The sequence below is a fragment of the Nicotiana tabacum genome, chromosome 3, assembly GCF_000715075.1.
Source record: "Nicotiana tabacum cultivar K326 chromosome 3, ASM71507v2, whole genome shotgun sequence".
In the NCBI taxonomy this organism is placed as follows: domain Eukaryota; kingdom Viridiplantae; phylum Streptophyta; class Magnoliopsida; order Solanales; family Solanaceae; genus Nicotiana; species Nicotiana tabacum.
The window spans coordinates 143,939,013-143,952,819 of NC_134082.1; the positions used below are offsets into that span (position 1 = coordinate 143,939,013).

The 13,807-nt window shown below is 38.4% G+C and overlaps 1 protein-coding gene across 1 annotated transcript; it reads right to left on the minus strand.

Annotated features, from left to right (window-relative positions):
- Window positions 1–3,469: 3,469 nt before the first annotated feature.
- On the minus strand, window positions 3,470–4,190 carry LOC107801249 (enhancer of mRNA-decapping protein 4-like). The gene is made up of 3 exons (XM_016624536.2): window positions 4,077–4,190; window positions 3,840–3,968; window positions 3,470–3,705 (listed from the first exon to the last, which is right to left on the minus strand). The coding sequence occupies exons 1-3, from the start codon at window positions 4,170–4,172 to the stop codon at window positions 3,535–3,537; spliced, it is 396 nt and encodes a 131-aa protein (XP_016480022.1). The 5' UTR covers window positions 4,173–4,190; the 3' UTR covers window positions 3,470–3,534.
- Between the last annotated feature and the right edge of the window lie 9,617 nt (window positions 4,191–13,807).

Sequence of the window (13,807 nt, forward strand, 5' to 3'; positions counted from 1 at the left end):
CCGTCTGGTTTCGAGTTTTGATTTGGTAAGTTCATTTCCCCCTCTTGTATTTTTCTTTCTTTCACTGTCTTATTATCCTCCTCCTTCCCTTTTCTTTAGCCTAGTTTTCTTATAATAATCGGGTGAAATTCGATTAACCATTTGAGTTCAAATTTGTTTTCCGTTCATTATTTTGTTCCTTTTCTTTTTTCTTTTCCTCTTCTTTGTGAAAGCCTGTTCTCTGACTTCTTTAGTCCGTTAAATTTGGTTAATAACATGGCTAATTTTCTTATTTTTTTCTTTCTGTTTAATCACCTAGTTAATTTGATTAGGCCTATAACTTAGTTAATTTCCTGCTATGTGTTTAGGTTAATTAGTTCATTCACTCTCTTCTTTATTTTGATTGCATTTTAAAAGGTTTTCGGGTTTTCTTTTGGGAGATTTTGATAAAGTCTTAAAACTGTGAATCTTTGATTAATTTGAATTGGGCTCTGAAAAATCAAGAGCCCAAGAGGGAATTCAGCTTGGGTTGCAGACCCATACCAAATTGAGTCGGGTCAGTTTGACCCATATTTTGGTTGGAGGGGTAATCTTTAGGGGTATTGAGGGTTATTCTTGGTAATTGGCGTAGGGAATATTTCAGTAACAGACTAGAGAAGTTTCTAGGAAGTTGAGATGGGGGTTAGTTTGAAAGTTAATTTCTGAACTAAGGGTATTGGAGCTAAAATAAAAATATCAAATCTGCAAAGTGCAAAAATTGATCCTTTTAGCTGCCTTAATAGCTTGCCTATAAAGGCATCATTACTTAGAGACTAAAGAGAGGGATTTTAGAGAGCAAAAAAATCCTAAAAAAACTGAACGGCTGCCTTCTTTGGAAAATTCTAAAATATTCTTGAATTCCTTGCATTTCCTTGTGTGAAACCACTCAAAATTGGTTTGGTTTCCTGGTTATTGATCTTCATTGCTTGATTAACGTTACTGAAAATGACAAAATCATGCAATTGGGTTGAAATGGATTGAATTTTGGATATTCAGAAGCTTGTTTTAAGTATGTTGTTTGGGTGTTACTGTTTTATTGTTTGAATCTGGTTTTCAGCACGTTTACACTGTTGGTTTCTGGTGTTGCTGCTTTCCCTTGATCTTCAGCTTGATATTCTGCTCTTGTTTTTACTTACTCAGGTACATACTCTCAGGCCCTACTGATTGTGAAGATGGATTTGAGGAATGAAATGAAAGGCAGAAAGTTTTAAAGCATATTATTAGATTTATCCATGCTTCATCTGAAATTTCTTTTTTGATTGTGTGTTCTTAGTGATGTGATTCATCATTCGAGTTGATTTCTAGTTTAGTTAGCTGAAATCTTCTCATTATACATTGTCATGGGACTGTTAAGATGTTGTGGCAAAGGACTCAGTTAAACTGCATGTATTTCAGGTTTATTTTAGTTTTCGGCTGAAATGAGTATTCATATTTGGCGATAATCTCACGTAGAACCAGTATCATGACAAGTATAGGTTAAGGGTAAAATGCTAATGTATAGTCTGCTACCTAAAGGCTCTTTAATATGTGTTTTTGGCCCAAAATCATCTGCCTTATGATATGGATTATAAAAGGATAGTTCGACTTGGTTATCAGTATGTGGTGTTGGAATTTGAATAACTCATGTGCTGATTTTCTGATTGATTACTGGTGGTGTATGAGAATAGTTTAACTGATCTAAATTTCTTAAGTAGTCATTGGTGCAAAGATCATATGAAAAGAAAGGAAAATGGCTTAGCTGTCACTTTAAGAATAGAAGAAAGTACCAATTTATTTTGATTTTGATTGTGAGCATGTTTAAGTTGGATTTGTTGTTTACAATTCAGAATGTTTTGCTGATAGTTTAAAATTCAGAAGCAGAAGGTTAGTTCTATTCCGTGCTTCATATAGTTCCTTGATTGATTTGCAAGCAATTAATTGTGCACAAGGGTTGGTTCTGAGACTTGGCCCTAATACTGACCCAGTTAATGAAAATCAAGGCCAGTCGAGTTTGCTTGTGGCGTCCATTTTCTGCTAAGTGAATTGGCCTCACCTTTACATTTTAATACTCTGATGTTTCACATGCTTGAAGACTCGACCTCGAGTCCTGCACCTGTTGATGCTTAACTCCCCAAGGACTTGAGTTCATGTTGGGCCTGAATTGGAGACAAGTTGCACTCCTTTGTATGTAGGGCCAGTTATGTGAGCCCAAGGTCTTTTCTTTAACTATTGACCCGCCTGCTATTCACGTGACTCTTCTAAGGTTGGTCTATTGGCTTAAAATTTGTTCCAACATTTAGTCTAAAAAGTAGTAATAACTCCCTTAAGCTTCCTTAATTAATTAGACTATTAAAGTAGATTTGGAGGTATGCCGTGCTAAATAAGCTATAGTTTATGGCCCTCGAAACTTGGTTTGGATTTTCCTTTTAAAATTGGAATTGAGGCGTGCCGTGCCAAACAAAAATCTCAAATGCATGGCCCTCATTGAATAAATTTTGAATCCTTTAGAAATCGAGGTGTGTCATTTAGCGAATTTTCCATGGCCCTCGTAAACTTAAAAATGCGTAATTGCTTTAGGCGCGCTAGTTAATAATTTACCTTCCTAAACTCGGGTGCGCATTTATGTGACCCAAATTCAAATCTCAACAACGTTAGATAAAATGTGTCGGGGACCGCGGGTGCATTTATGTGACGTGGTTCAAGACGTATTTTAAATGACGTTGCAATCTCCTTAAAAATGATTAAAAGCGGGTATAAAGTTAAAATGCACATAGGTCTAAACATGTATTAAAATCAGATAATAGGCCAAGAATAACAGTTGAGCGACCGTGCTAAAACCACGGAACCCGGGAATGCCTAGCACCTTCTCCCGGGTTAACAGAATTCCTTACCCGAATTTCTGTGTTTGCGGACTGTAAAACAGAGTCAATCTTTCCTCGATTCAGGATTTAAAACCGGTGACTTGGGACACCATAAATTATCCCAAGTGGCGACTCTGAATTTTAAATAAATTAATCCTGTTTCGATTGTCACTTAAATTGGAAAAAACTCACTTATACTCCCCTCCGGAGGTGTAGGTAAAAAAGGAGGTGTGACACTCGTTTTTAACCCGTCCCATATTTGACCCGACCTGCTCGTTTGTCACCCCTAGACATGACTTTCGGTATTTATGGGTTATAAAAAAAAATGTCATAAAACGCATTTTAAAAAAACAAAATTAAAAAAACAAAAACAAAACGACACTAGTCATTTTTCTCATTTGGTCTTAGAGTAATCTTACAAAAATACTTTCAAGAAAACATTTTTTTTTATAGAAAAAATATGGCGTTCGACATAGTTTATATCACACGCACCTTCCCTTGTCAATATAGGTCTCAAATAAGTCTATCCAGCATAAGCTTAGGCAAAAGGAAACAAAAGAAGATTTGATATTCCCATAGAGAGCAATAACATTAATGTAATGAAACAGGAAAAACATGGTGAAGATTTCTTACTAATTCTGAGTAAACAGCAACACACTCATCAAGAGTACTAGTCTTAATTCTGTGCTAAAAAACTTAAGGAATTAATGGCAGATAGCACATTCCTCATCCAGGACAGTTTGGGGGATGTCTCCCTGCTAACATCACAGGCCAACTGCTTAAGAAGTGAAACAAGTACTTCACTCAAAGGGAGAGGATTCATCGACAATATTCCAGGTAAATCAACCTAAGGCATATAAGGGAATTATTGATTAAGATGCATCAACCAGAAATTAGAAAGTGTCTCAAGGATGGCTAATTGCTATCATAAATTAAACCACAACAAGAAAACCAAAAAAGGTAAGAAAGCAAACAACATACCTGAGAGCACAACCACGGTACAATATTAGACACATCACTTCTTTGCAAGGCTGCAGGGAATGCTTCCTCGTATTTGTGCTCAACTAACAATCTAGATAACTCTTTCGTCGGATCCAGAGGAGCCTCAAGCTATTATTTATAGATGATAAAAGTTTGAATCAGAATGATAACAAGGGAGAAAAGAATTAACAACATTCTCATGTAGCAATGGTCCATTATATTACTCATGTGACTAACCAGTGGATTTGGTGATTGGAAATTTGATCCAGATAATGTAAGATCAAGCAACTTCTTTTTAACATCAGCTAGTTCTTTGCTCAATTTTTGAGTCATCCATGATGCAGATTTTATGGCATCCTGAAAATTAAGTCAATCGAGTTTTTATTAATTGTTTTTACGATAAGATAAAAGAACTGAAATGAGCATGCAATTCCAACGAGAATATAAATAATCACGACTCAGCAACTTTTTTTAAAGGAACACGCTGATTAATTTGACTAGGCTTAATTCCCTGGAAAACAAACTTGAAGAACTGAAGCCAGATTTCATCACTTGGGAATTGAGAAGTGTTGCATTATGTATCGATATATAACCTACAATTAGGCCAAAACACTTGGAAAAAGACTGCCTGTATATAGAATTTTGAAGAATGAAAAGGAAAAATGAGAGTTTTGAAGACTCACTAGAGCATCAGATCGAGCCTGATTAAGCCAAGATGGTGGCGGCCAGAAAATATCTGCGTATGCAAGGCAAGATAACAGTGAACCAAGCTTACCATCTTCTACGGTAAAGACACCCGTGTTATGATGTAATCCTTCATATCTATATACCAGTTCCTTACTAAGACCACCTGTTTTGCTGTGACCCTCGCTGTTAATCTCACCCTCACCAACAACTGGACCAAAGCGATTGGGAGAATGACCACGGGGATCGTCCATTGGGACCATACCTCCCCCTAAATGTACCTGTACCTCTATTTGCAAAGTAAATGCAGTTTCCCCTGCAGTAGTCCTCACCAAAATCTTGTGAAGTAACAGAGAAGCAACAGTCATCACCAGCAAAGAAAATTCGATCACCCAACGTACTCACTTCAATCCACTCATGTTTTTCTTCGTCCAGACGATATATTTTAATTTCAAGGGCTCTATCCCAAGCAGGGTGCTCGGCATGATGTTTCTTCTTATCAACATCTAAAACTATATCAACCAAAAACAACTCCCCACTTGATTCCACCAATCGCTTCTTACTGCCCCCATCGTATAAGATGGAAGATACTACAGTCTCATTGAACGAGGAATCAAATTTTATGGTCTTGCCATATCGATCAACAGCATAAAAATTCCCCTTATACAAAATAATATCAACAATATAGCAACTGGCATCTTTTAATTCTGTCCACTTATCATCCCCCGCATTTAAATAAGTTAACTCACCCGTATGAACAATTGCCATTATAGAAAAATGATTGGCCTGATCACGACTTCTTGCATGGTTGGCAGAAGGCAAAATTTTACTAAAACGATACCCTACACCGTAATCCTTGAATGAAGAGCGCTTGACGAGCTGCACATGATAAGCTTTAGAAACCTGTGAAACGCGGAAATCTAGTAAATTCAGTACCACAGGCATATAATCTGGCAAAACCTGGATCATTCGTCTCGAACCATTATCTTTATAAATGTAGATGTACTTGCCGGCTACTGGATTCATAACCCGCAATTTTCCATCTACCGTCTGTGTAACTTTCACCAACCAGCCTCTGCAGGATGAAGCAATGGAAGCGCCATCACGGGGTTGGAAAAGATAAATGGTGCTTTCAATGAGATAAAAATCAATGCTTTTTTCAAAATAGTCAAGCTCGATGTTGGGGAAGGGTAATTGGAGAGGTAAAGGAGGAGAGTTTTTGAAAGAAGGAAGCGAAGAACGCCATGTTGTGCAGACTGCATGTCACGACCCCATTTAGGATTGTGATCGGCACTTAGGAGCAAGTGCTCCCAAGTAAGCTTAATCGGTAAATTTTTCAGAAAATCGGACAGAGCTTCCCCTGTTTTTGGACCATCCCAAAATTTTCCTCCTGTCTCAAATCAGCAACCAAACACCCTAATAGCAACTCAAACAATCGACAACTTATTAATTAACCAAAATAGTCTTCACCATTACTAATCAACCCACTAACAACCAGAAATACTAATTTATCTCCGACTTTGAAAATAAAGAACGATACCCGACATAAGACTATAATAACAAAAGAATACTCACGACACTAAAATAATGACTATGGAGCGACTCTAAGAATTTAAAGAAAAGACCATAACAATAAATAAAATCTCTACCCACACGAACAAGTGCGAGGCTCACCAATAACTATCAACCTGTGCGCTTTAATTAACGAAATCCTCGCCTGCGTCAACTGCTGTCTCTATAAAAAATTTAGCGGCGAATGAGTCGCTAGCTAAGTGAGTAATAACACTTAACCACAACCATTTTTATTTGGGGACAAGTCAGAAACATTCTAGTATCTCAACGAGAAAATAACATAAAAATGCCCTTCAGAAATAATAAATAATTTTCAGTCTCATCACGCTTTTCTTGTAGTAAAATATAATTAACAATTCAGTAATAAGTTCGGTAACCACGACATAATATCAGTATTTAAATTTGGGAGGTTTCAATGAACGGATCATATAATCGGTATAATTATGGACTTCTTCGCAAGAAGTCAAATATAACGGTAGTCCCTACTCGAGGGAAATCAGTAACGGTATGCTAGTTCTACCTTCCCACTAGCGAGGGCTATAACTGTACTCTGTAATCAGTAAATACAAGGTGCACCAGGTCTAACGAACCCGCCGTTAGCTACGGGATCCTTCAAAGTCTACTCCCACTTATACTCGTCTCTGTATCCGTATATACTCATAGGAAAATATTTTAAAACAATATAGGGAATTTTGGTTCTTATCAAATCATGTAATTTCATTTCAATAATAGTAAATTCAAGTAACGGTAGAACATATCTAGTGACAACAAGAATATTTAAAACAACAGTAATCATCTCAAATAACTATTTCGGTATCATATCGAGTAAAAGACTTGTCCCACATACAACTCAAAATAATCGGTAACATATATTAAAAATTATGTGTAAATCATGCAAGTTATGAAAACACAAATTGCGGTAAGATTAATACTCATAATACTCGTGCCGAAATACCAACTGATTCACCTCAAGCAACTCGTACAAATTCCTCCGATCAATCTATAGTTACATAATACCGATCTCATGTTAATTTTCTTATTTAGGCTAATTCATAGCTATTTTAGAATACCCGACCCTCGAGGTTTCATGTTTGACTCTTAATTTGCCCAGAATAATTCTTATTGGTATTTAATTTCTTATACCTTGCGAAACTCTTCAAATATATGAACTGAGATAAAAAGAATTACCAGAAGAAAAGAACCCAAATGAGAAATTCGAGTATTACCCGTAAAATCAGTGCGTATTTATGATTTCTCAAGATTTAGTTCTAGCCTCTTTTTTCTTCTCCCCTTCTTTCCTTCTCTGTTTTTTTTTCTTGTTTCGTTTCAGCTTCTGCTTCGTCTTACGCAGATTCTATTTGCCAGAGAAAGGGGCTTCGGCCTTTTTCCTTTGTTTTGTTTCTGTTAGATTAACGTAGGGTTTTGCCCTATTTAATCTTGTAATTTAAATTCTTTTTTTTGGTAAATTACGTAATTACCCTCTTTCTTTTAATGAGTATTACATTCTCCCCACCTTATGAAATTCGGTCTTCGAATTTAGCTCAGGTACGTACCTGTAGACTGAAATAAATGAGGATACTTGACTCGCAGAACATCTTCTATTTCCCATGTAACTTCTTCAACAGTATGATTTCTCCATAAGACTTTAACGAGCACAATTTCTTTTGACCATAACTTTCTTACTTGCCTATTAACAATAGCCATCGGCTCCTCCTCGTAGGACAACTTCTTATCGAGCGGTATAGTCGGTGCTTCAATCACCTGAGATGAATCTGATATACATTTTCTTAGTATTGAGACATGAAACACTGGGTGAATAAAGGATAACTCAGGAGGAAGTGCCAAACGATAAGCCACCGCTTCCACTCGGTCTAATATCTCATACGGTCCTATAAACCTAGGGCTCAACTTGCCTCTTTTCCCAAACCGCATCACACCTTTCATATGGGAGACTCGTAGGAACACTTTGTCCCCAATTGTGAACACTAAATCTCTTCTTCTCTTATCAGCATAAGACTTTTGTCTACTTTGAGCTACAAGCAATCTCTGTCTGATCAACTGGACCTTGTCCATAGCTTCTTGTACTAGGTCGGGTCCCAATAAGTTAGTCTCACCAGCTTCAAACCATCCGATAGGAGAACGACATCTTCTACCATACAATGTTTCGTACGGTGCCATTTGAATACTGGACTGGAAGCTATTGTTGTAAGCAAATTCAGCTAATGGTAGATAAGTGTCCCAACTACCTCCAAACACAAGAATGCAAGCTCTCAACATATCCTCCAAGATCTGAATAGTACGTTCAGACTGCTCGTCTATCTGTGGATGAAATGCAGTACTAAGATCTACTCGTGTACCTAATGCTTCTTGAAAAGATTTCCAAAAGCGTGAAGTGAACTGTGATCCTGTATCAGAGATGATGGATACTGGAACTCCGTGAAGTCGGACAATTTCGTTCATAAATATCTGTGCATACCTGACTCCACTATATGTAGTCTTCACCGACAAAAAGTGTGTTGATTTCATCAGTCGATCTACAATCACCGAGTCATAACCTCTAAGGGTTCGTGGTAGCCTGGTGACAAAATCCATAGTAATTCTTTCCCATTTCCACTCTGGAATCTCAATTTGTTGTAGTAGTCCTGCGGGTCGCTGATGCTCAGCCTTGACCTATTGACAAGTCAAACAACTAGAAACAAAGTTAGCAACATCTTTCTTCATACCTTCCCACCAATAAAATTGCTTCAGGTCATGGTACATTTTTGTGGATCCAGGATGTATAGTGTATTTAGTGTTGTGAGCTTCTTTAAGAATAGCATGTATCAACCCATCTACGTCTCCTACACATAGCCTGTCACCCATTCGAAGAACACCATCACTTTCAACAATCATATCCTTGCTTTTACCAGCTAAGGCCTCATCTCTCTATTTGCAAAATCGTGCATCTTTATATTGGGTGGCCTTAATGCGCTCAACTAATGAAGACTTATCCTGAGCACAAGCCAACAATGCCTCTGAATTTCTGACACAAAATCTAATACCTGTATCTTCTAGTCTCTAAATATCTTTGGCCAAAAGTCTTTTTGCAGGAGCTATGTGTGCCAGACTCCCCATAGATTTTCTGCTCAATGCATCAGCCACCATATTGGCTTTTCCAGGATGATACAAAATAGAACAATCATAGTCTTTGAGTAGTTCCATCCAACGACACTGCCGAAGATTTAGATCTCTCTGCTGAAAGATATACTTCAGACTTTTATGGTCAGTATAAATCTCACAAGTTTTGCCGTATAGATAATGCCTACAAATTTATAGAGCAAATACCACTGCAGTCATCTCCAAATCATGTGTAGGATAGTTTTGCTTGTGCTTTTTCAATTGTCTCGAAGCATAAGCTATAACACGACCATTTGCATGAGAACGCATCCTAATCCCACCCTTGAGGCATCGTAGAATACTGTAAATCCTCCAGGACCTGATGGTAAGGCTAATATTGGTGCAGTTGTCAGACACGTTTTGAGTTTCTGAAATCTTTGCTCACATTCCTCCGTCCACTGAAACTTTGCATTTTTCTGTGTTAGCTTGGTCAGCGGCGATGCTATTCTGGAGAAATCCTGCACAAAACGCCTGTAATAGCCTGCTAAGCCTAAAAAGCTACGAATCTCTATAGGAGAAGTAGGTCTGGTCCATTTCTACATAGCTTTAGTCTTCTTAGGATCTACCATAATTCCATCTTTAGATACAACATGCCCCAAAAATGCTACCGAGTCTAGCCAAAATTCACATTTCGGGAACTTAGCATAAAGCCGATGTTCTCGCAATGTCTGCAACATAGTCCTGAGATGATTCTCGTGTTCTCCTTGGCTACAAGAATATATCAGGATATCATCAATAAATACTATTACAAAGTTATCCAAGAACGGCTTGAACACTCTATTCATTAAATCCATGAATGCAGCTGGAGCATTTGTCAGTCCGAAAGGCATCACAAGAAACTCATAGTGCTCCTATCGAGTTCTGAAAGCAGTATTAGAAATATCTTCATCTTTGATTCTAAGTTGATGATAACCAGAACGGAGGTCAATCTTTGAAAAGTGGACAGCTCCTTGTAACTGATCAAATAGGTCATCTATACGAGGCAAAGGATATTTATTGCGTGTTGTTATCTTGTTCAATTGCCTGTAGTCAATGCACATTCTCATGGATCCGTCTTTCTTCTTTATGAATAGTACTGGTGCACCCCATGGTGATACACTAGGTCTAATAAAACCCTTATCTAATAAATCTTGTAACTGTTTCTTTAGCTCCCTCAACTCTGCTGGTGCCATTCGATATGAGGGTATCGATATGGGCTGTGTGTTAGGTAGCAAATCAATACCAAATTCTATTTCTCGTATTGGAGGCAGTCCTGGTAAATCCTCAGGAAATACATAAGAAAATTCTCTCACTACTGATACATTCTCTATACTAACTGTTTCCTTTCTTGTATCATTTACAATAGCTAAGACACCCAAGCAACCTTTCTTCAGAAGTCGTTGAGCCTTCATAAAAGATACAATTTTGCAGTCTCTGGAACCTGACTCCCTCTTAGAATAAAACTGGGTTCATTTGGCATCTCAAACTTAACTATCTTTGCATGACAATCGACTATAGCATAGCAAGAAGATAACCAATCCATTCCCATCAGCATGTCAAAGTCAATCATATCAAGTACAATAAGGTCAGCTAGAGTATCTCTACCCTCAACCCGAATCTGACAAACACGATACGCGTATTCAGCAAACAAAGACTCTCCAACAGGAGTAGCAACTAGTAAAGGATCATTCAATAGCTCGGGTTGTCTACTAAATCTCAAAGCGAAGTACGAGGACACATAGGAGTGGGTAGATCCCGGATCAATCAACGCAAGTGCATCAAATGAACAGACAGAAAGAATACCTGTGACCACTGCATTCGAGGCCTGAGCATCCTGTCTAGTAAATGCAAAAACTCTCGCCTAACTTCTACCAGCATTGCCTTGTCCTTGATTCACAGTAGCACGGTCTCTAGCTCCTCGACCTCTATTTCTTGTACCTATAGCACCTGAAGTATCACGAGTAGTTTGAGTCGATGCAACTGACTGAATAGAAGCCTGGTTAAAATTTCTCGGAGGCTGAGGGCAATCCCTCAAGTGATGTCCCAACTGGCCACACCGAAAGCACTCTCTAGTTAGAACACGACATTGGCCCGAATGTGATCTACTACAAGTCTGACAAATTGGAGTAGTGGCATATATCTGCCCAGAATTACGATGTCCAGAAGATGATGGTCCCCTATTACCTTGTCTGTAATGTGGTCTGTATGTGGATTGTGAAGACATGTGTGTCCCTGTCTGAGAAGCTTGTTGTTGTTGTCCTTGATTTCCCGCTCTTCTATTTTCACTAAAATCACCACTGAAAGCCCCTCCTGTCTTGGCCTTCTTACGTAAATCACTAGCTGCACGCTCCTCACGTCCTTTGTTTTCAATCTTTCTAGCAAGGTCGACTACATCAAAGTAGGATAAAGTCTTCATCTGTGGGGCTACTGCAGTGTATAGACGACCAACCAATCCATCAACAAACCTCTGAACTCGAGTTTCTTCGGTAGGCACTAAGTGAGGAGCATATATAGCTAGCTTACAGAACTTAGTATTATATGTTGACACATCTATATCAGGAGTCTGAACCAATCTCTCAAAGTCTCTAGCATATTGTTGCATCAGACTGTTTGGAAGAAAATGATTCTTGAACAACTTAGTGAACTCGTCCCATGTCAGTGGTGCTGCTCCTGCTGGCCTTCCTAGCAATACAGTTTCATACCATGTGTTGGTCATATCCTCTAGTTTGTATGTTGCGAGCTCCACGACTCTCTCACTAGAACATCCAAGAGCACGTAATGCCTTGAGTGTCCCATCCAAGAAACCTTGAGGATCTGCTGAATTATCGGAACCTGTGAATTTTGGTTATTTCAATTTCAGGAACTCGTGTATGGATACTTCCTTATTCCCAAAAGGCTGAGTCTGTGCAGGTGCTTGTGTCTGTAAAGTAGCCTGAGGAGCTAAACTTCCGCCCTGAGGAGGCACCAATACCTCTAACACATTCAATAACCTTGCCACTACATCTGCAGGTAAGGCAACAGTAGGTACAATAGTTGGTACTGGTGGTGGAGCGTTTTGAACAACCTGCTCTTGCACTTGATCTGGCATAACAGCTTGGGTTTGACCCATGTTCCCAACTTGAGGTTGAGGAGCAGTCTGTCTTCTAGTTTGATGAACCCCAATTTGACCGTCACCCCGGGTAGCACCACGTCCAGCACCACATCCAGCAGATGAAGGTGTGCGTGTCCTAGCCATCTGCGAAGAAATATTCCAAAGTCAATCTCAAGTTATTTCAACTCACGATCAAAGAATGAAAGAAGGGAAAACTTTCCTAAATGTTCAGTAGCCTCGAGATCATAAGTATGAGCGCCTACATACCCATGAACAAGACTCTACTAAACATTGATCCATGACTCGGGACTTAAAGCCTAAGCTCTGATACCAACTTTGTCATGACCCCATTTAGGATTTTGACCAGCGCTTAGGAGCAAGTGCTCCCAAGTAAGCCTCATCGGTAATTTTTACAGAAAATCGGACAGAGTTTCTCCTGTTTTTGGACCATCCCAAATTTTTTCTCCTGTCTCAAATCAGCAACCAAACACCCTAATAGCAACTCAAACAATCGACAACTTATTAATTAACCAAAATAGTCTTCACCATTACTAATCAACCCACTAACAACCAGAAATACTAATTTATCTCCGACTTTGAAAATAAAGAATGATACCCGACATAAGACTATAATAACAAAAGAATACTCACAACACTAAAATAATGACTATGGAGTGACTCTAAGAATTCAATGAAAAGACCATAACAATAAATAAAATCTCTATCCACGCGAACAAATGCGAGGCTCATCAAGAACTATCAACTTGTGCGCTCTAATTAACGAAATCCTCGCCTGCGTCAACTGCTGTCTCTGTAAAAAATTTAGCGGGGAATGAGTCGCTAGCTCAGTGAGTAATAACACTTAACCACAACCGTTTTTATTTGGGGACAAGTCAGAAACATGCTAGTATCTCAACGAGAAAATAACATAAAAATGCCCTTCAGAAATAATAAATAATTTTCAGTCTCATCACGCTTTTCTTGTAGTAAAATATAATTAACAATTCAGTAATAAGCTCGGTAACCACGGTATAATATCAGTATTCAAATTTGGGAGGTTTCAATGAACGGATCATATAATCGGTATAATTGTGGACTTCTTCGCAAGAAGTCAAATATAACGGCAGTCCCTACTCGAGGGAAATAGGTAACGGTATGCTAGTTCTACCTTCCCACTAGCGAGAGCTATAACTGTACTCTGTAATCGGTAAATACAAGGTGCACCAGGTCTAACGAACCCGCTGTTAGCTACGGGATCCTTCAAAGTCTACTCCCATTTATACTTGTCTCTGTATCCATATATGCTCATAGGAAAATATTTTAAAACAATATAGGGCATTTTGGTTCTTATCAAATCATGTAATTTCATTTCAATAACAGTAAATTCAAGTAACGGTAGAACATATCTAGTGACAACAAGAATATTTAAAACAACGGTAATCATCTCAAATAACTATTTCGGTATCATATCGAGTAAAAGACTTGT

Coding starts and splice junctions, on each gene's coding strand:
- LOC107801249 (XM_016624536.2), bottom strand. CDS start 4,172: ATGACTCAAAAATTGAGCAAAGAACTAGCTGATGTTAAAAAGAAGTTG. Junction 3,969..4,076: donor TCCAATCACCAAATCCACTG/GTTAGTCACATG, acceptor TATAAATAATAG/CTTGAGGCTCCTCTGGATCC. Junction 3,706..3,839: donor TACCGTGGTTGTGCTCTCAG/GTATGTTGTTTG, acceptor TATATGCCTTAG/GTTGATTTACCTGGAATATT.